General features: G+C 54.3%; 2 protein-coding genes across 4 annotated transcripts in view; one reads left to right on the top strand and one right to left on the bottom strand.

Moving 5' to 3' along the window:
- CNTN2 (contactin 2) overlaps positions 1-13,828 on the top strand; it is a 28,675-nt gene extending 14,847 nt beyond the window's left edge. Inside the window, exons 4-23 of the mRNA XM_027695424.1 lie at positions 407-582; positions 927-1,022; positions 1,266-1,475; positions 2,252-2,351; positions 2,595-2,770; positions 3,430-3,566; positions 4,062-4,191; positions 5,075-5,225; positions 5,501-5,628; positions 5,949-6,124; positions 7,011-7,131; positions 7,499-7,657; positions 7,780-7,929; positions 8,599-8,669; positions 9,784-10,018; positions 10,758-10,873; positions 11,205-11,391; positions 11,945-12,057; positions 12,141-12,309; positions 13,032-13,828. Of these exons, the coding sequence (XP_027551225.1) occupies positions 407-582; positions 927-1,022; positions 1,266-1,475; positions 2,252-2,351; positions 2,595-2,770; positions 3,430-3,566; positions 4,062-4,191; positions 5,075-5,225; positions 5,501-5,628; positions 5,949-6,124; positions 7,011-7,131; positions 7,499-7,657; positions 7,780-7,929; positions 8,599-8,669; positions 9,784-10,018; positions 10,758-10,873; positions 11,205-11,391; positions 11,945-12,057; positions 12,141-12,309; positions 13,032-13,135 (2,905 nt within the window). The 3' untranslated portion in view covers positions 13,136-13,828. The remainder of the gene's footprint in view (positions 1-406; positions 583-926; positions 1,023-1,265; positions 1,476-2,251; positions 2,352-2,594; positions 2,771-3,429; positions 3,567-4,061; positions 4,192-5,074; positions 5,226-5,500; positions 5,629-5,948; positions 6,125-7,010; positions 7,132-7,498; positions 7,658-7,779; positions 7,930-8,598; positions 8,670-9,783; positions 10,019-10,757; positions 10,874-11,204; positions 11,392-11,944; positions 12,058-12,140; positions 12,310-13,031) is intronic.
- A 4,787-nt stretch (positions 13,829-18,615) lies between these two features.
- Positions 18,616-20,524, bottom strand: TMEM81 (transmembrane protein 81). 3 transcript variants are annotated; one of them, XM_027695062.1, is made up of 3 exons: positions 20,396-20,524; positions 19,387-19,466; positions 18,616-19,353 (listed from the first exon to the last, which is right to left on the bottom strand). In XM_027695062.1, the coding sequence occupies exons 2-3, from the start codon at positions 19,450-19,452 to the stop codon at positions 18,616-18,618; spliced, it is 804 nt and encodes a 267-aa protein (XP_027550863.1). In that variant the 5' UTR covers positions 19,453-19,466; positions 20,396-20,524. The 3 variants fall into 3 exon arrangements, with proteins under 3 accessions (XP_027550863.1, XP_027550864.1, XP_027550862.1); XM_027695063.1 differs by having other exon boundaries at positions 18,616-19,347; XM_027695061.1 differs by having other exon boundaries at positions 18,616-19,466.
- Positions 20,525-20,631: the final 107 nt, after the last annotated feature.

Raw genomic sequence — 20,631 nt, 5'->3', positions numbered from 1 at the left:
AAGGGACAGGAGGAGAGGGAACGGCCTCCAGCTGTGCCAGGGGAGGGTCAGGTTGGATATTAGGGAAAAATTTCTCTCTGGAAAGGGTGGTCAGGCCTTGGAAGGGGCTGCCCAGGGAGGTTTGGAGTCCCCACCCCTGGAGGTGTCCAAGGAAGGACTGGAGGTGGCCCTCAGTGCCCTGGGCTGGGTGACAAGGTGGGGTCCAGGGACAGGTTGGACTCAGTCCTGGAGGGATTTTCCAACCTCAGTGACTCTGTGCTGTGCCACCTCTCCAGGGCACAGCCAGGATAGGAATCCAACTCCAATCCCAGCAGAGCTGGAACACCAACCAGCACCGCCCCCTGTGAGGCCCCAGGGTGTGGCCACAAGGATTTATCCCCTCACTCCCCCCTCTCGCTCTGGGCAGGTGGAAGATGAACGGCACAGACATTGAGGTGGAGCCAGACTCCCGTTACAGGCTGGTTGCAGGGGACCTGGTGATCAGCAACCCTGTGAAAGCCAAGGATGCTGGATCCTACCAGTGCCTGGCATCCAACTCCAGGGGCACCGTGGTCAGCAGGGAGGCCTCCCTCCGCTTTGGCTGTAAGTTTGCCTCCCCAGGGTACAGGAAATGCAGCTGGGGGCCAGCTGAGCCCCCCTGCTCACCTGAGGACCAACTGAGCCCCCCTGCTCACCTGGAGAAATGTGGGAGATCAGCTCACCTGGAGAAATGTGGGAGAGCAGCTCTCCTGCCCGTGGCACCCAACCCCACCCCATGGAAAAACCCCCTGGCATTTCCATGGGGGTGCCATGGAAATTTATTGTGCTACAGAGAAAGCCAATAATCCTTTGGGATCTCCCTCTGTACAACCACTGGGAAGACCCAGAGATAAAGCACAGTGATGCCTCCAGCTTGCCCTTGTCCAGGTTTCACTCTGCCCCTTCAGTTTTGCAGGAATTCTCGGCGGAGGAGCGGGACCCCGTGAGGATCACCGAGGGCTGGGGGGTGATGTTTGCCTGCAGCCCTCCCCCCCACTACCCAGGTAAGGCTCTGGCACCTCCACATCTCCCCATGACAGAGCAAAGCATTCCCAGGCACGGGAATCCCCCTCCCTGCCTTTCCTTGGGAATTTTAGGGAAGGAAATCTGAGGTTTATTCAGCAGCAAAGCAGAGGCAGGACTTGGCGTGTCCACACAAGGACCAACTCCAAGGACCGGTCTGGGTTCACCCCTCCCAGGAGGACCCAGACAGGCCGTGCAGCTCATTCCTCTCCCCTCTTCCCCAGGTTTATCCTATCGGTGGCTCCTGAACGAGTTCCCCAATTTCATCCCGGCCGACGGGAGACGTTTCGTCTCCCAGACCACGGGAAACCTCTACATTGCCAAGACAGAGCCCTCTGACCTGGGCAACTACTCCTGCTTTGCCACCAGCCACATCGACTTCATCACCAAGAGCGTCTTCAGCAAGTTCTCCCGGCTCAGCCTCGCGGCAGAGGGTCAGTGCCCTTGGATCAGAGCTCTTGGATCAGCAGGATAATGACAATTATTGAGGGGAAACGCAAAATTAAGCCACTCCACAGGACACCAGCGGTGCCCAAATCACCCATCAGCCCCTCAGGGGAGCTTAAGAGCTCGTAAAAATATGGATTGGCTGGAATGGGGGGGAGGCAGCCCTCCCAAACCTCAGCCGGGGGGGGTTCTCTGCCTTTAAAAAATGCTTCTGGGGCAGGGGAAAGGGAGTTAAACAGGTAGGAAGGCCTGGATGGACGGGGCTTGGAGCAGCCTGGGCTGGTGGGAGATTCCCTGCCCAGGGCAGGTGGAACTGGATGAGCTTTGAGGTCCCTTCCAACCCAAACCATTGTAGGATTCTGTGGCTCAGGGAAATTAAGGAGGAATAGCCCTGAGATGTCGTAAAGAGATTTTTAGAGACTGTTGTGAGAAGCAAATGAAACCTCTGCCCACACAAAGGTCTGGGAAAGTCGTGTCACCCCGCGGGTCCCTCTGCCCTTTGAGACCTCACAGGTGGCATTTTGGAGTCCTCCAGGACATTTTGATACCTCCAGGATATTTTGGAATCCTCCAGGACATTTTGGAGTCCTCCAGGACATTTTGGAGTCCTCCAGGACATTTTGGAGCCCTCCAGGACATTTCAAAGTCCTCCAGGACATTTCAAAGTCCTCCAGGATATTTCAAAGTCCTCCAGGATATTTTGGAGCCCTCCAGGACATTTTTAAGTCCTCCAGGGCTCCTCAGCATGTTTTCCCCCCGACAGATGCCCGGCAGTTCGCCCCCAGCATCAAGGCCAGGTTCCCTGCAGACACCTACGCCCTGGCAGGGCAGGTGGTGACTCTGGAGTGCTTTGCCTTTGGAAAGTGAGTGCAGTGTCCGTGTCCCTCGGGCTCGGGATGGAGAGGGAATGGCAGAACCTGCAGCCTCACACCCCCTCTCTCCAACGGCCCCGGTGAAGGCTGGAAAGGGAGGGAGAGTGGGAAAGGGGAAGTGGCTTCAGCCCATCTGTCCTGCTGGCCAAGGCCCTGCTGGGAGGGCACCCAGAGGGGACTGGGTTGCTCTGGGCTGTGGTGTCACCCAGGTTCACCAGCCTGGCTTTTCCACAGCCCTGTCCCCAGGATAAAGTGGAGGAAGCTGGATGGCTCCCAGTCCTCCAAGTGGATCGGCAGCGAGCCCCTCCTGCAGATCCAGGATGTTGGCTTTGAGGACGAGGGCACCTACGAGTGTGAGGCTGAGAACAGCAAAGGCAGAGACACCCACCAGGGCCGGATTATCATCCAAGGTAACCCCTGGATGTGTGTTCATCCAAGGGAACACCCTCAAACACGGGTTTTTCACTTAAACACGTGCCTTTGCAGAGCACAGCAAAGTGCCCCAGGCACAAACTGAGGCTTTGGGAGCAAAACCACCACCTCAAATCCTGCCTCTTATCCTGAAGTTCAGGAATGTCCTTAGACTGAAGGAGGACAGGGGTAGATGGGATATTGGGAAGGAATTCTTCCCTGGGAGGGTGGGGAGGCCCTGGCACAGGGTGCCCAGAGAAGCTGTGGCTGCCCCTGGATCCCTGGAAGTGCCCAAGGCCAGGTTGGATAATTTGGAGCAACCTGGGCTAGTGGAAGGTGTCCCTGCCCATGGCAGGGGGTGGAACTGGGTGAACTTTATGGTCCCTTCCAACCCAAACCAGTCTGGGACTCCATAGTTCAGGAGTGGCTGCATTAACTCTTGGGGAGAGAACCCACCAAGTTCCTCCTTGGCTGTGGATCCATCCAGTGCAGCCAGTGCAGAGCAGCAACCACAGCCCTGCAGGACTCAGCTCTGCCTCACTCACAGGAGGCTGAGGCTGCTCCTGCTGTGCCAACCGAGGTGCCACGGGCATCCTGCTGCCTGCCTGGCAGCACTGCCCCCCGAGCTGAGCTCCTGGCTCTGCCCCCTCTCTCGCAGCCCAGCCCGAGTGGCTGAAGGTCATCGCTGACACGGAGGCCGACATCGGGTCCGACCTGCGCTGGAGCTGCGCGGCCGCCGGCAAACCCCGGCCCACGGTCAGGTGGCTCCGGGATGGGCAGCCCCTGAGCTCCCAGGTACCCCTGACAGCCCCCCCAGCACCCCCCAGCACCCCTCAGCACCGACCCTGCTCCTCCAGACTCAGCCCCTTCTCCTACCTCGCTGCAAACGCATCCCCAGCCCGTCCCTCGCCCCGCATCCCCCTTCCATGTGCCCCCATGAGGCTGCAAAGCAACTGCCACGTTCCCAAGTTCCCTCTGCTGGCACTGCCATCCCAGCCATTGCTTCGTGCAGCTGCAGGGACTCACAGCCAGTTGTCGGGGCAGAGAAATCCCTGCCTTGGTCTGAGCTGCACGGTGCTGCCCCGGCGCTCGGCAGTCACAGCGAGCAGAGCACGGCGACGCGGGGGAGAGACTGGACGGCCGTAAAAACACACCCCTGAGTTTTCTCCCGTGGAAAACCAGGCTGGCTCCGAAGGGCCTGCAATGAAACTCAACCCTGGCCACCTGAGGATTGAGTTCCATTTTTGGTTTTTTTTCTCATCTAATGGGTTCATCCTCTTGTTTGCACAGAACCGCATCGAAGTGAGCGGTGGAGAGCTGAGATTTTCCAAGCTAGTCCTGGAGGACTCTGGCATGTATCAGTGTGTGGCTGAGAACAAGCATGGCACAGTTTATGCAAGTGCTGAATTAACAGTGCAAGGTAATTCCCCCCTTCCCAGAGCTCTGGGTTTCAATGGGACACTGAAGCATTTTAGGCTCGTCCCGATGCTCGCGATCCCAGATCAAAGATGGGAGCAGACAAAAACTGCTTCACTCACCATTGAAATGTAGCTGCTGGTTCAATAAGACACTCTACAACCCTTTAAAATCTAAATCCTGTGTAAATTCAGTCACTCTGAAAGAGAACAAGGACATCTGTTTGGCCACAGGGAGTGTACAGGACACCCAGCAGCAGCGCTACAAATTCTCTTCCACTACAAGCTCCTCTTTATTTGGAGGAAAAAGGTCAAAACCCCAAGATTTCAGCATCCATTCAGCCTGTCTTGGATGGAGCTGAACTGATGCCAAACCTGTTCCACGTTGGTCTAAAAATTCATCTCCTCGTGGTCAGGAGATTCCAGAGAGAAATTAAAGGCCCTGAGCTCAACATTAAGACACTGAGGGCAACAGGTAAATCCCAATTCTCTCTGCAGTCCCAGGAAGAGTTTTAGGCAAGCTGGATGTCTGCTGTGCTGGGGACTTTGGGCAGGATATTGAAGAGAATATCCTCGACCTGTTCCAGAGCAGCTGTTCTTGTGTCTCTCCAAGACCTTGCACTTGTTAGGGCCATTCCCATCGCTGTGTCTGACAGGTGTGGCACACGACACCTGCCTCAGGTGTGTCACCCAACACCTGCCCTGGCAGGTGTTAGAACCCACCCAGCACCAGAGGAGCCACTCCTTCCATCCTGCTCTTTAGATACTGCCTCGCTTCTCTTACCGAGCCATCCAACAACAGATCAATACCCAGTCACTTGGCGCTTCAAACACCCCCAGAGCAGGGGGTTCTGACCAGTCCTTAATCCTGTTTTTTCCCCCCTGTAGCCTTAGCACCAGATTTTAGACTAAGCCCAGTGAAGCGGCTGATCCCGGCAGCCCGGAGTGGGAAGGTCATCATCCCCTGCCAGCCACGAGCAGCACCCAAAGCCACTGTGCTCTGGACCAAGGGGACTGAACTTCTGGTCAACAGCAGCAGGTAGCAGCACAGACTCAGCTTCTGCCTAGAAACTGTAGCTAAAATCACTTTTTTTTTCCTTGCCAGAAGACTGGATTTGATGACCCAAATGTGCTGCTCCGTCCCTGAGCTTTGTTGTTCCTCTAATTTCTTCTTTAGAAAACTCCTACATGATATTTTTCTGTCTGTCTCTATCCCTGATTTCTCTAAAAGCAGCAAGTGCTGGAAATTACCGGGGGTAGAGAGCAAACAGCCGTTTTTAACCTTCCTCTTGTGTGGTTCCTCTCCCTCTCCAGGGTGACTATTACTGCAGATGGCACCTTGATCCTCCAGAACATCAGCAAATCTGATGAGGGAAAATACACCTGCTTTGCTGAGAATTTCATGGGCAAAGCCAACAGCACTGGGATCCTCTCTGTTCGAGGTAGAGCTGTTTGCCTTGATTTGGGGTCAATCAAGCAAGAAACGTCTAAGAATGACTGATGGGATATTTCTCCTCTCCTTATACCCCCAAAACTCGGGGAATCAAAGTAATCTCAGCCTGTGGAGCAGCAAAACCTTCTGCTGACCCACCACATCCCCCCCCAACCTGGAGAAAAGCATTTCCACTCTCTAACGGCTGCAATCCCACCTCTTCCTCCTGTAAAATTCTGGAGGGAGGACGAGCTGGAAGGTGTTGGTTGGTTGGGATACTGGCACGTGGACATTCTCAGCTGACAGCCCTCCCCTGCTCTTTCTCTGCAGATGCCACCAAGATCACCCTGGCACCGTCCAGCGCCGACATCAACGTGGGTGAGAACCTGACCCTGCAGTGCCACGCGTCCCACGACCCCACCATGGACCTCACCTTCACCTGGGCCCTGGACGATTTCCCCATCGACTTCGACAAGTCTGAGGGGCACTACCGGAGAGCCAGCGTGGTGAGGGCACAGGGCACTCCTGTGCCACCAAAGGGGACAGGGAATTAGTGCCAGCCTCATTGTCTGTGTGTCTGTGGGGCACCAGTGCCCACCAAAGAGATGTTGTGAACTCCAAACCTCTGCAAGTGTCCAAGGCCAGGTTGGATGGAGCGACCCGGGGCAGTGGAAGGTGTCCCTGCCCGTGGCAAGGGGTGGGATGAGATGATCTTTAAGGTCCTTTCCAACCCGAACCATTCCATGATTCTGTGATCACTCCCCTCCTCAGCTGGATGAGGGAGAGGGGAAGGCTCGTGGGTCGAGATAAGGGCAGGCAGGGATCACTCAGAGATCACTCAGGGATCACTCAGAGATCACTCAGAGAGAGATCACTCAAGGGATCACTCAGATCACTCAGAGGTCGCTCAGATCACTCAGAGGTCGCTCAGGGATCACTCAGAGATCACTCAGGGATCACTCAGGGGTCACTCAGGGGTCACTCAGATCACTCAGGGAACACTCAGGGATCACTCAGGGGTCACTCAGATCACTCAGGGATCACTCAGGGAACACTCAGGGCTCACTCAGGGATCACTCAGAGATCACTCAAGGATCACTCAGATCACTCAGGGATCACTCAGAGATGACTCAAAGATCACTCAGTGACCACCACCACGAGCAAAACAGACTCAGCACAGGCCACCTGATGGGCTCAGCCTTGGCCAGCTGGCCAGCTGGCCCTGTGGCCCCATCACACCCAGGGGAATCCTCCAGCAGCTCCTCACAGATCCCACTTCCACACCCCCCCCGCTACCAAAACCCGGCCGTGCAAACCCAAACCACGAATTCTATCCTGTGATGGGGTTCAAACACCCTCCCCACTGCCTGTTCTCTCTCTCTCCCCCTGCAGAAGGAAACCATCGGGGACCTGAGCATCTCCAATGCGCAGCTGAGGCACTCAGGGCGTTACACGTGCACGGCCCAGACCGTGGTGGACAGCGCCTCGGAGTCGGCCACGCTCACCGTCCGGGGTAACTGCTCTGCCAGGAGCCTCCCTGCTCCTCACAGGCCCCTCAGTCGTGACACAGCCCTTGCAAGGGATCAGTTTGCCCTTCCCTTGCTGCCACCCCACCGTCTGATATCTGAACTTCATGATGTACCTTAATGGGTGTGGTGGTTTGCGGTCAAAAGTTGGGCTTGATGACCTTGGAGGTCTTTTCCCAACCTTGATGGTTCTGTGAGATTTGAAAGGAGGTTTTTCTGGAGGGTAAAAACTGGAGGTGAGGCCTCCCAGCCTCCAGAAAAGAAAGGCCTGATGTCAGTTTATGACCTGCACGACGCAAAGAGCGACAAAGCTGCAAATCCTTCATCTGAGTAACACGACCCTTTGTCTCCCAGGGCCTCCAGGCCCCCCCGGGGGTGTGGTGGTGAGAGACATCAGTGACACCAGCGTCCAGCTGAGCTGGAGCCGTGGCTTTGACAACCACAGCCCCATCGCCAGGTACCTCATCGAGGCCAGGACCCTCCTCTCCAGCAAGTGGAAGCAGATGAGGACCAGTAAGTGTCTCGATGGCAGCACTGGGGACACGACCCTCGAGGGCCACCAGGCACTGGTGAGCCCTTGCTCCGTGCTGCCACTCGCTCTATTCGCCCTCCTCTGGTGTTATTGGATTATATAGATCCTGTAAACATTGAGGGCAATGCAGAGACAGCCCAGGTGGTGAACCTCATCCCTTGGATGGATTACGAGTTCCGGGTCTTGGCCAGTAACATCCTGGGAGTGGGGGAGCCCAGTTTACCCTCCAGCAAAATCCGCACCAAGGAAGCAGGTAGGTGTGGGGACACCCCTGGGAACCCGAGGGATCTGTCCCTGCCTGCTGGAGGGGGAAGGCTGGCTTGGTCCCAAAGGGTTACTCATCCCCTTGAGTGCTCCTGGAGGTGAGGCCATCACAGGATTTTCTGCCTCTCTGCCCATTTCCATGGCAAACACGAAGCAGTGGCAGAGCTGGCAGTGACTTCCCCGGCGTTAGAGCCAACATATGAAAGCATCATAAACCCTGCCTTCAAACCTCCTGGGCAGCAAGGCAAGGAAGGGGAAAGAGCTGTTGTATCACAGAGCACAATTCTGCAAGAACAAGGTAGATTTCCCAGCAAAGAGCTGGGAATGTTCATCCCATCCCTGGCTGCCCGAACGTGCCGGCACAAGGGCTGGAAGAGCAGCAGAACTGCTCTCAGTGTGCCAAATGCAGAGTAACTCCTTTCCAATAAAAACTCCCCTCCACATCCCTGCCTTTGAGCTCCATCCCTGTCCCCTTGGAGACGAGCTGGGCAGGCACAAGCCAACGTTCCAGACCTGATTTCCAGGGGTTAAAAAAAAGAGACCAGCCCTTCCCTGGGAGCTGTCACTGCCCGTGACGTGCTGTGTCTGTGCCTGTCTCCATCACTGCCACCCCCTTAACCCAACCTGTGCTGTCTGCTTTTGTTTGGGGACCTGACAGCACCCACTGTGGCACCATCTGGGCTCGGCGGCGGTGGAGGGGCCCCCAACGAGCTCATCATCAACTGGACGGTGAGTGCTGGCTGGGGGCCAAGGGGAGGAGCCCGGGCCATTCCCTTTGGGAAATCTCTGCTCCAGTCATGATTCTGTTGAGCCAAACTTGGTCAAAAATCCTGCTGGCTTTGTTGGAAATGATAGAACTTCCCTACGTCTTTAATCAATGGCAGCAAGTGCCTGGGTTTGGTTTTTCAGGCTCCTGCTGGTTTGATCTTTAAACCACTGAACCTTTGAGTTTCTCTGGAGTGGCTCTGATGGGCTTTGGTAGACAAGGCTTGAGGCAGCTGAAGGTTGGACATCTGGGATCTTAAATTCATGGCCATTCAGAGACATGGTGGAGTAATCAGGAGATGCAGAGGGGATTAGCAAAGACATCAGAGCCTGACAGTCGGAGACTCCCTGTCTGAGGATAAGGGGAGCAAAGAATACGGAGCAAATTAGCCAGTGAAGGACAGAACACTAATTAATGAGGGGAATTGTGTAACTTAGAACAAATGAATGTTGATTTCTTTGTTTGGTAGAACAGAATGGAATAGAATAGGATAAAATGGAATGGAATGGAGTGGAGCAGAGTGGAGTGGAATGGAATAGAATAGAATAGAACTAAACTGGGAATAGAATAGAACTAAACTAGGAATAGAATAAAATAGAACTAAACTAGGAATAGAATAGAGTGGAATAGAATAGAGTAGAGTAGAGTAGAAAAGAATAGAATAGAATAGAACTAGGAATAGAATAGAATAGAACTAAACTAGGAATGGAATAGAATAGAATAGAACTGAACAAGGAATAGAATAGAATAGAATAGAACTAGGAATGGAATGGAATGGAATGGAATGGAATGGAATAGAATAGAACTAGGAATGGAATAGAATAGAATAGAACTAGGAATGGAATAGAATAGAACTAAACCAGGAATAGAATAGAATAGAATAGAACAGAACTAGGAATAGAATAGAAATATGTGAAAATCCTTGGAAGGGGCACAGGCAGCTGGAATGATTCACTGCCTGTCTCTGGCCAGGATGAAGCAGTGCCTGTCCCACCAACCCTTCAAAGGTGGGCTCGGGGGGTTTCATTGGTTGCTGATGATTTTTGGTGAGTTTGAAGGCACCCTCTCCCCTCACAGCCGACCCTGAGGGACTACCAGAATGGGGATGGGTTCGGGTACATCGTGTCCTTCCGGAGGAAGGGCTCCCAGGGCTGGCTGACGGCGCGGGTGCCCCACGCCGAGTCCCTGCACTACGTGTATCGCAACGAGAGCATCGCGCCCTACACCCCCTTCGAGGTGAAGATCAGGGCCTACAACAGGAAGGGAGAGGGGCCCGAGAGCCTCACTGCCATCGTCTACTCGGCTGAGGAAGGTAAAGGGGTGGGATTGCCTGGGGGGGTCAGCCTGGAGGTCCTTAAGAGCCTCTCTCAGGGCATAACTGGGCTCCGGGAGAGCTGGAGAGGGACTGGGGACAAGGGATGGAGGGACAGGATGGGGGAGTGGCTTTAAGATGAAGGAGGGCAGGCTTAGATTAGATATTTTAAGGAGAAATTGTTTACTATAAGGGTGGTAAGGCCCTGGCATGGGTTGCCCAGAGAAGCTGTGGCTGTTCCATCCCTGGTAGTGTCCAAGGCCAGGTTGGATGGGGCTTGGAGCAACCTGGGCTAGTGGAAGGTGGAATGAGATGAACCTCAATGTCCCTTCCAACCCAAACCATTCTCTGCCTGCAGGGACCCAGAATCCCCCCTGTTCTGCCCTCAGCCAGGTCCCTGCTGGGTCTGTCTGGGAGCTCAGTGACAGGAGAGGTTCCTCTGACTCCCAGAACACTGGAACATTCATCTGCTCCTTCAAACACCCCGAGATGTTCCCCCAGCCCAGCCACGACTGCCCCAGAGCCTGAGAGCAGACACAGACCCCCAGGACACCCAGCTGTGGCCCTGCTTGTCCTCCTAAGTCCCTAAATCCCTTCCCCTGGCTCTGCTCTGTCCCACAGCACCAGCTGTCTGCCCGCAGGGGGATGGGGCTGCAGGACAGCCCTTTGTCTGGTGCCCAAGTGCTGCTGCCCAGAGCCAGGAAAAAGGAGTTTATTCCCCTTTCCTTGTCTTTTTCAGAACCCAAAGTGGCTCCTTACAGAGTTGTGGCCAAGTCTGTCCTGTCCTCGGAGATGGATGTGTCCTGGGAGCCCGTGGAGCAGGGGGATGTGACAGGAGTGCTCTTGGGCTACGAGGTACGGGCCAGGGAGGGGAGACACTGAGGCTGAGATGGGAGAGTCCAGCACAGAAAACTCCCCCAGGTTAAGAGAGGTGGAAGGAAACAGCATTTTGTTGCCAAAGGGGGGGGGATAATGAAGAGCCAAGTGGCTCTGATGGGGCTGGGACTGCTGCTCACAGGAGAGACTGAGAGAGAAACATCCCATTTGTTCTGGTTGCCTTTCCACTTTAACCCCAGGCACACACTGAGCAAAATAATAAATAACACCGAGGGGTCTCCAGCCCTGGCTGTGGATTTGCAGATTCCTCTGTCCTTACTAAAACCCCCCTGGATCCTTCTCTGCCCAGATCCGGTACTGGAAGGACGGGGACAAGGAGGAGGCAGCTGACAGGGTGAGGACAGCAGGGCTGGTCACGTCTGCCCACGTGACAGGGCTGAACCCCAACACCAACTACCACGTGTCAGTGCGAGCCTACAACCGGGCTGGGACCGGCCCCCCCAGCGCCTCCACCAACGTCACCACCACCAGGCCACGTGAGTGACCCCCCCCAGGCTGCACAGCCCCCTCCCCAGGACCCCCAAAAACCTGAGTCACTCTTTATCCTGCTGCTCTGAGGCCGTTTTACGTCAGCCATGAAATGGTTCCTCTGAATTTTCTGAGATCAGGATCGTGGTCTGTGTATCCCTCACCTTGGGATCTGTGTATCCCTCACCTTGGGATCTGTGTATCCCTCACCTGAGATCTGTGTGTCCCTCACCTGAGGTGTGTATCCCTCACCTGAGCTCTTTGTATCCCTCACCTTGGGATCTGTGTATCCCTCCCCTGAGCTCTGTGTATCCCTCACCTGAGCTCTGTGTGTCCCTCACCTGAGCTGTGTATCCCTCACCTTGGGATCTGAGTATCCCTCTCCTTGGGATCTGTGTATCCCTCACCCGAGCTCTGTGTATCCCTCACCTGAGCTGTGTATCCCTCACCTGAGTTCTGTCCTCAGGGTCACATTTGGTGGCCTTTAAACCAGCCCCAGGAGATGGCTGTAACCAGCACAACCCGAATCACCGAACCCCTGTCTTGCTTTGCATCCCTTAGCACCAAAAAGGCCACCTGGCAACATCTCCTGGACCTTCTCTGGCTCCACAGTCACCATCAAGTGGGACCCGGTGGTGGCGAGGGCGGACGAGTCGGCGGTGACGGGGTACAAGGTACGGGCAGGACGGGGCTGGGCTGCCCTCAGGGGGGAGTGACCCCCAGGAAAACACAAACTCACAATCCCCTCTCCCAACAGATGCTCTACAGGCAGGATTCCCACTCTGCCCCCACCCTGTACCTGGCCAGCAAGAGCCGGATCGACATCCCCATCCCCGAGGATTTCACCCACGCCTTCGTGCAGATCCGGGTCACGGGGCCGGGGGGAGATGGAACCCCTGCAGAAGTTCACATCCTCAGAAACAGTGGTAGGTTTATTCCTCTGCCCTTCCCAAGGTGCTTCCCAGGAGCTCGGAGAGAGAGGAGTTACTTGCAGCTCCCCTGCCCCCCCTTCCCACCGCTGTGCCGGGACAAAGGGTGACCCAGTCCCACCTCCTCCCCAACCTGGCCCCAGCACGGTGTAACCATCAATGCCAGGGTGTAACCATCAATGCCAGCATGTTTTTAAATCCCACTCCCCCTTCCAGGCACACGGGAGAACGCCCTACCCCAGGATTTTAGGTTGAGATTCCGGAATCGGGCTTTTCTGGAAATGGCCTTTGGTTCCCTTGAGCTGTTCACTCAGAAGAGCTCCTGACACATCACTCTCCATCCCCTCACCAAACCTCTCCCCCAGCTCTGACAACCTTTCACTCCAGCCTGAACCCACCTTATATATTTGCAGCTAAAGCCCTCGAGACCCCCCAGTCCCCCAAATCACCCAGAGTTAAAAACTAAGAGTAAGTTCTTTGCTATGAGTGAAATCCTGACTCTTTGTGACTCATCCTCACTTTGGCCCCCCCAGCAGGTTCCCTTGCTCCAGGGGGTGAGCACTCAGACCCCATCTCCAAATTCTTGCTCCAACACCAGCATTCCTGGGAGGTTCCTCAGTGACAGACAGGAGCACACAGAGCCCCACAACCAACACCTCGAGTCCCCCGCTGTCCGTGCCACCAGGCAGCTGCTCCTTCCCTGTCCCTCTCTTTTTCAGGGACCAGTATGATGGTGGAAGACTCGGGGACGAGGCCCCAGGCCGTGGTGATCACCACCAACTCCCTGCTCATGGTGGCCCTGATCAGCTCCCTGGAGCTCTGACCGAGGCCGGACACGGGACTCGGGACGAGATTCCCCCCGATCCAGGCGGGAAAACCACAACCCTCGGCTGCTGCAACTCCCACTTTGCACCAGAGCAGCACCACAGGGAGAGGATTCGACAGAGGAGGAGGAGGAAAGAAACAGCTTTTTTTTTGGTTTGGAGGAGGTTTTGAGGTTTCCCACGAGAGACGCGGCTCTTTGACCGATGAAACTTTTTTAAAGGGACGAGCGAAAGGAAAGAATTCCCCGGGAATTCTGCAGCCAACTGCCCCCTCCCCACACGGCACCCAGTAGGTTTTCTGCCTTATGAAGCCATGTATGAGATAACCAGACTGCTAAATTGGACTTTTTTTTTTTTTTTAACTCTGTACAGTGAATTTTTTTGCGGGGGGGACAGGGAGGATGGGACTGAGAGTTCAGTGACGTTCCACGCCATGTCTGAGGAGTTATGGGACAGGATTTACTCTTTCTTCCCCAAAAGATGAGCCAAATTCTGCAGCAACCAGCCCAAGGAGCTAAAGCCACGGGAGGATTGATCTCTGCCCCAGCCTGGGGTTTTCTCAGCTGCTCTGAGGTGCAACTTCAATTTTCCCCATATCCCACGTGCTTTTGGGGTGGTTTCGTGACCCTGTTTGCTTCTTTCCTTCCTGTCTGGGGGAAAAAGGGAAAAGGAGACAGTTTTCTAGGAAAAAAGAAAAAGTAGCTCTGCCTAAAAATGGAGGTGTCAGTAAATCCCAGTTCAACAGAGGGGCTTAAAGGAGGAGGGAAAAGTATATTCCATATATAAATACATAATTGAAACAAGAACTGGAGACTTGAGGAAGCCACCACTGGGACAAGGAGGAGAATCTGGGCTCAGATTCCTCTCCCTGCACACAGAGTTCATCCAGCCCAAATGTCAGGCTCAGCCTGGGGCTGCAGGGCTGAGATCCAGCCCAGAGGTTGGTCTGGTTTTCAGGCTCAGCCTGGGGCTGCAGGGCTGAGATCCAGCCCAGAGGTTGGTCTGGCTTTCAGGCTCAACAGCTGCTGCCCAGCCCAAAGCACAGGGATGCTGAAGGATGGGAAAGGATGGGACGCACCACTCACTGAACTGGCTGGGAATAATGTTCCTGTTGAAATCTCTGCCTCCCAGTAAAGCAGTTGACCAAAGTTAATGAGGGTTGGTTGGTGTTGCTGCTGGGTCAATCCCAAGGGGGCTTTTAGGGGCCTTTCCCTCCCTCCTTCCCAAAGGACAACACTCCCAGCCCCCAGAATTACCTGGCAAAGGGCTGCAGCTGCAGGACTGAGCCCTGCCAGGGCCCTGACACAGTTTCCACACTAAATGCCAATTCCTTGCCCTTTTTAACCATTTTAAACTGCTGTGTCCTAAGTCTTGGGGAGCATTTGAGAGACCACAGGCTGCCCAGGGCAGTGGTGGAGTCACAATCCCTGGAAATGTCCAAAAAACGTGTGGATGTGGCACTTGGGAGTGTAGTTTAGTGCTGATCACCGGACTTGATGATCTTTTCCAACCTTAATGATTCCATGATTCCATAAACCCCCTGATCTCCCAGAGTGATGCCTGTTGTGTATATCCAGAGTAACCCATCACAATTATTCCCCAGCCCTGGAAGCAAAGGAGGGAAAAGCCCAGGTGGGTTCCCAGGGTGGGATGAGCAGCTCTGGGATGAGGGGAGGAGGCTCCCTGTGTTTGGCAAACAACAGGAATGTTTTAACAACCAGGCAAAGAAAAATAAACTCAATGGAAGTGTCTAAACATGTCGAGCCCAAAGCAAGGAAACCTCCCTGTTCCCATGACAAATAACACCCGGGATAAAGTGGGAACAGCAGCCAAAGGCTCCTGCTGGCACAGAGCAGGGTGAGGGAGGAACTGTCATTCCCAGGCCCCTCTGCAGCTCTCCAGGAATTACCCACCTCCGGTCTGGGGGAATTCGCTGATCCTCCAAAGCTGTGGAGCCAGAAAAGGCAGTGGCACGTCATGGAACTGCAGGGAAAACCCAGGGAAAGCCCTGAGGGAAGGACAGGAGGGAGGGACAGCAAAGGGTTCCCGCTGCAGGATGAGAAAGGCCATGTTCAGGGCCGGGTGGTGGCAGGGAAATCCCTCTGCAGACCCCACAGCTCGGGGTTTGGACAGGTACAAGTCAAATTCAGACCAAGAGTGGCTTGTTTGGGGCAGTTCTGGTGCTGGTGATTTATCAGAGGGGTAGGTGAGGCACAGAGGAGGAGGGAAGGAGGAAAAATAAAAAGGGAAAAGGAAAAGGAAAAAAGAGAAAAAGAGAAAGGAAAAAGGGAAAAAGAAAAGGAGAAAAGGGAAAAGGGAAAAAGGGAAAAGGAAAAAGGAAAAGGAAAAAAGAGAAAAAGAGAAAAAGAGAAAGGAAAAAGGGAAAAAGGGGAAAAGGAAAAAAGGGAAAAGAAAAAGGAAAAAAGAGAAAAAGAGAAAGGAAAAAGAAGAAAAGGGAAAAGGAAAAAAGGGGAAAAGGGAAAAAGGGAAAAGGAGCTGCAGAGACTCCACTCATCACTCGTGTTATGAGCTCAGGGATTTCTCTGCCCAGGGCTCTGCCAGGGCAGGGGCATCATCATTACAGATCCCAGCAGGGAGCAGCCAGGATTGGGATGAATCCCTTCCCGAGGACCCTCATTAAACGGGCTGCACACGGCAGAAATCAGGGAGACAAATGGATCCGGGCTGACAAACGGGCAGGAGCTGCTGGGAACACCCCGGGGAGAGAACACAGCACGTCCTGCCCTGCAGGGGAACCTTCCCAACCTGCTGGTTTGGGCTGTGGGGTGGAGAGAACCTGGAGAGGAGAAACGGAGAGGAGAGGGAAAGGGGGGACAAGAATAGTTATCCCAGAGCTTTATCCCAGCAGATCGTGGAGCTGCTGCAGGAACAGGGGCCACAATGAATGGAGGAGTCCCATTAATTAATGGAGGAGTCCCATTAATTAATGGAGGAGTCCCATTAATCAATGGAGGAGTCCCATTAGTTAATGGAGTCCCATTAATCAGTGGAGGAGTCCCCCAGCCCCAGCCTGGCCCCCAAAGCAGCTCGGGGGGGTTGTTCCCTTTGCTGCAGAGTTACACCAAGGGAGTCACTCAGCTATTCCAGGAGCTCCCAGCGATTCCCAGAGCTGCCAAGGCCTCCTGTTATCAGCTCCCCCCTCCCCAAGTGCCAAAGCCATCAGCGGCTCCGCTCCCTCCCTCTCCCGATCTGGCTGGAGCAGCTCAGCTCTAATTGCTTCCCGATGAGTCTGTTCCACACAAACTCCTCCAGCTGGGAACCGGGAGCACCAAAGGGCTGCACGGAGCCCCCTCCTCCAGGGGAGAGTGAAAATCTTGAGTTCCCAACTCACGGCACAAAGAGACACCTTTTTTTTTTTCTTTTTTCCCTGCAATTCATCCACTTGTGGTGGGAAAAACAGGGGCAGTGCCTGAGGAAACACCCATCTCTCAGGAAGAGGTGGGAAGAAGCAGGGATGGGGAGATGCTGTTGGAAAGGTTCCTGCTTCAGCTGCTTGCACTGACCTTCCTGCACCTCCAACCTCTCCTGGTCCCTTTTCCCCTCCTTCCCCTCCAGACCTGTTTAGTTAAACACCCCCCAACACACTTAATCAAAAAACACCCCAGGAAAGTGCCATTAAGAGGCCCAGTCCCCTCCTTGCTGACAGCTGGAGCCACGCTGTCCATCCCAGCCTTCCATCTCAAATTAAGCATTAAAATTATATATATTAATCTTCCCTGCTCGGGGTATCTGGGTCCCCTCAGGAAGAAAGAAAGAAAAAAAAAAAGAGACATAATAAAAAGATGAAGAAGGAGCCTTTTGGCTCCCACTCTGACCTCCTCAGCTGAGCAGGGGGAAATGGGCTCTGCTGGAGCTTTCATGTCGTTCTGGCCAGGTTTTTTAAAATCACAGCTGCCCCCGGGATGCAGAGCCCCGAATTTCCATCACAAAGAGCAGAGAAGGTCCCCAGATGGGGCAGCTCCTGGTTGATTTTAAGCATCAGCTCCCAGCCCTCTTCCCCCCCCCCCGTGGTGGGTCACTCCCAATTTGCCCATTTTCTTCCTGTTCAGAAGGCAAAAAGAGCTCTGGAAACCAGGGGTGGGAAGTGCCTATTTCAGTTTTCACTGGCAAATAAAAATGTTTCCCTCCATATCCATTTAAAGCATTTTTGTGTCCTTCTGCTGAAAAGAAAAACTAATTGTAATGTTTCCATCTTTAATATCAGGGCTGTATGGTTATTTTCCCTGGAATTGGGTGTGCTTTGCATTCCTGTAATTCACAGGGGGGAAAAAAGGAAAAACGGAGAGTAAACAGAGTTGTTTGCTGTAAAATAAGAAAGTAAAAAGGGAAGGAACTTCATAGGTCCCTGATTGTGCTTCCAAGGGGGAAGAAACACTCCTGCAGAGCTGCTGCTTCCTGCTGTTCACCACCAGGAAAGATCCACAAACCCACTGAACTCTTCCCTTCCTCCCCCCTGGAGCATTTCAGGGATGAGCTCAGCTCTGAGTCAGGACTAAAAACACACCCAGTCACGTTTGAAGGTCTGTTTGTGCTCCTGCTTTGCTGCTCAGCTCTGCAGAGGGAACAGGACACACTCCAACCATCCCTGAGGACACCTGGAGTTTTCCAGGCTCCAGTGGGAGGGGATGTGTCTCCAGGGAAGGAGGCAGTGCTGGTCCATCCCTTGTCCCCACCAAACCCTTGGAGCTGGGGAAAGGGCTCAGCCAGCCAGGAAAGCTGCTCTTGCTGGAGGAACATCACCCACCAACCCCCAAGCTGGGGCAGCTCCAGCCCCACAGAGCTCTCAGCAAGGCAGGAGAAATTTGGGGAATAAGGGGGGCAGGTTAAATAAAACCCCCAAACACCTCGAGGTAAAACAAAGACCCATCAGAGGAGCAACAGCTGTGAGCTGGCAGCTGATTGTTGTGGCTCAGTGTCCTCCAAATCCTGCCTGGATCATTCCAGAGCTCCACTGGAGGCAAACTGCCTCATCCCACCTGTCTGCACTGCCCCAGTGAGACTCAGGCTCTGTTCTAAAACCCTGCACCAAAGGGTAAGGAAATATTCCAGAATAAATTCATGTCAGCTGGAAAATAAATCACAAATATCACATAAAACACCCACGGAATCAATGGAGTCTCCTGAGCTGGAAGGGACCCATGAGGATCACCAAAGTCCAGCTGTGGCCCTACATGGACAACCCCAAGAACCACACCCCGAATTCCTCCTAAACACCAATAAAGAGACAAATACAAGGATCACCAAAGTCCAGTTGTGGCCCTACACGGATAACTCCAAGAACCACACCCTGAATTCCTCCTAAACACCAATAAAGAGACAAATACCAATAAAGAGACAAATATGAGGATCACCAAAGTCCAGCCATGGCCCTACACGGACAACCCCAAGAACCACACCCCGAATTCCCCATTTTAACACCAATAAAGAGACAAACACAAGCCATTGTGTGAATCTCACTTCATTTCTCTGCTCTTCTCCTCCTCCAAAGCCTCTGGCAGCAGCAGAGCAGGAGGCTGAGCAGGATGCTCCCCAGCACCCCGCTCCCAATTCCCAGCACAGCTTCCATGAACTCCTCCCGCTCCCAGAAGCGCTCCAGCCCTTCCCGGCTGCCGTTCCCGGCGCTCCCCTCCTTCAGGTTCTGCTCCCAGCTCAGGGCCTGCTGGAAGTTGAGCCCCACCAGGTCTCCAGGGATGACCCTGAGGCCAAAGTAGACCCTCTTGATGAGCTTGGGGGTGCCCAGGAGATGCACATCGCACCGGTAGGTCCCGGCGTGCGGCTCCCGCGCGGGATCGAAGCTCAGGCCAGGGCTGGAGTTCTTCAGGGGCTCGAACAGGAGGTCGTTGGTGGTGATGAGGCCCCGGGCCAGCCCCCAGGTGTAGCTGTAGCTGTGGTTGCCCGGCCTGGGGGCATCAGGGGCCAGGCAGGGCAGCTGGAGGGGCTGCCCCGCGGGCACGGTGAGGTGCTGGAGCCCGCACAGGGAGCTGCCCAGGCAGTAGGAGCTGACCAGGGAGCAGCTCCTCATCTCCCCGGCCGGGGTCACCTCACACAGCTCCTCCACCTTCAGTCCTGGCCCGCAGGTGACGCTGCAGGGAGTGGAGTTCACAGCAATCCTGGCCACCGACGCCCGGAGCTTCTCCATGATCTCCTCCGAGATGAGCACCTCGCCCGGGATGGGCACCTCGCCCGGGGTGGGCACCTCACCCGGGGTGGGCACCTCGTCCTGGGAAGCCACCACCAGGACACACAGGGCACTCAGCACCAGCCCGGGGACATGGCTCTGCTCCAAGGGCTTCATGGCAGCGCCTCAACCTGAATTCAGCAGCCAAAACATCCCAGAATTATCCTCTGTAAATCTTCACACTCGGTGTTTCCAAATCCCACCAGCACCATCTTCAGTCCTTCCACTAGGGGAGATCCTTCCACCAGGGGAGATCCTTGGGGAGATCCTTCCACTAAGAGAGATCCTTCCCCTAGGAGAGATCCTTCCACTAGAAGAGATCCTTCCATAAGGAGAGATCCTTCCATAAGGAGAGATCCTTCCATGAGGAGAGATCCTTCCATGAGGAGAGATCCTTCCCCTAGGGGAGATCCTTTAACTAAGAAGATCCTTCCACTGGGGAAGATCCTGCCAGTAGGAAAGATCCTGCCACTAAGGAAGATCCTTCCACTAGGGGAGATCCTTCCCCTAGAAGAGATCCTTCCCCTATGAGAGATCCTTCCCCTAGGAGAGATCCTTCCCCTAAGGAAGATCTTTCCACTAATAGAGATCCTTCCCCTAGGAGAGATCATTCCCCTAGGAGAGATCATTCCCTTAGGAGAGATCCTTCCACCAGGAGAGATCCTGCCAGGCTGGAAGCACAGCACTGCTAAAAGAGACCCAGCAACCCATTCCTGTGTTCCCCAGAACGTGAGTCATAAATCCCAGTTCCTTCAGCAGGGCAGGAGAATGTTCCCATCCAGCACATTCCAGCAATTTGGGGGTATCTGACGGTTTAGGGGAGATGATGTTCTCCTTTCTCTAGAAGACTTTCTGTGCCTTTTCAGGCAAATTTTCACTGTAAAGAAGCTCCACTTTAATTTTCCCACCAAGCTACAGAATGACAGAGGTGATTACTGCAGGAATCTTTAAACTAATGCTGTGGAGCACAAGGAAATCCCAATTTCCTGTGCAGGATCTGTCCAGTTCTGACCTACACACAGACTAAAGCATTCCCCCAGTTCAAATCCAACATTCCCACCTCCAGACACTCTGATCCACCGAAATCCAAGGCAGTCTGGGCAGTGTTTTGCCTCTGATGATGCCCAGATCCATTCCCAGGGGGGCAGAGCTGATGTCACAGCCCCAAACATTCCGAGGAGGAACGAAGGGAAGGCAAAGCAAATCCTCTGGGATGAGGATCCAAAAGCACCATGTGAGGCTCTGGACACCCCCCATCAGAGGGATGTCCCCTGCTCTGTCACAGCCACCACTCCA

The sequence above is a fragment of the Neopelma chrysocephalum genome, unplaced genomic scaffold, assembly GCF_003984885.1.
Source record: "Neopelma chrysocephalum unplaced genomic scaffold, ASM398488v2 Primary Assembly neopelma1_100, whole genome shotgun sequence".
NCBI classification, from domain to species: domain Eukaryota; kingdom Metazoa; phylum Chordata; class Aves; order Passeriformes; family Pipridae; genus Neopelma; species Neopelma chrysocephalum.
This window is presented reverse-complemented; position numbering and strand designations above follow the sequence as displayed.

Coding starts and splice junctions, on each gene's coding strand:
- TMEM81 (XM_027695061.1), bottom strand. CDS start 19,452: ATGAAGCCCTTGGAGCAGAGCCATGTCCCCGGGCTGGTGCTGAGTGCC.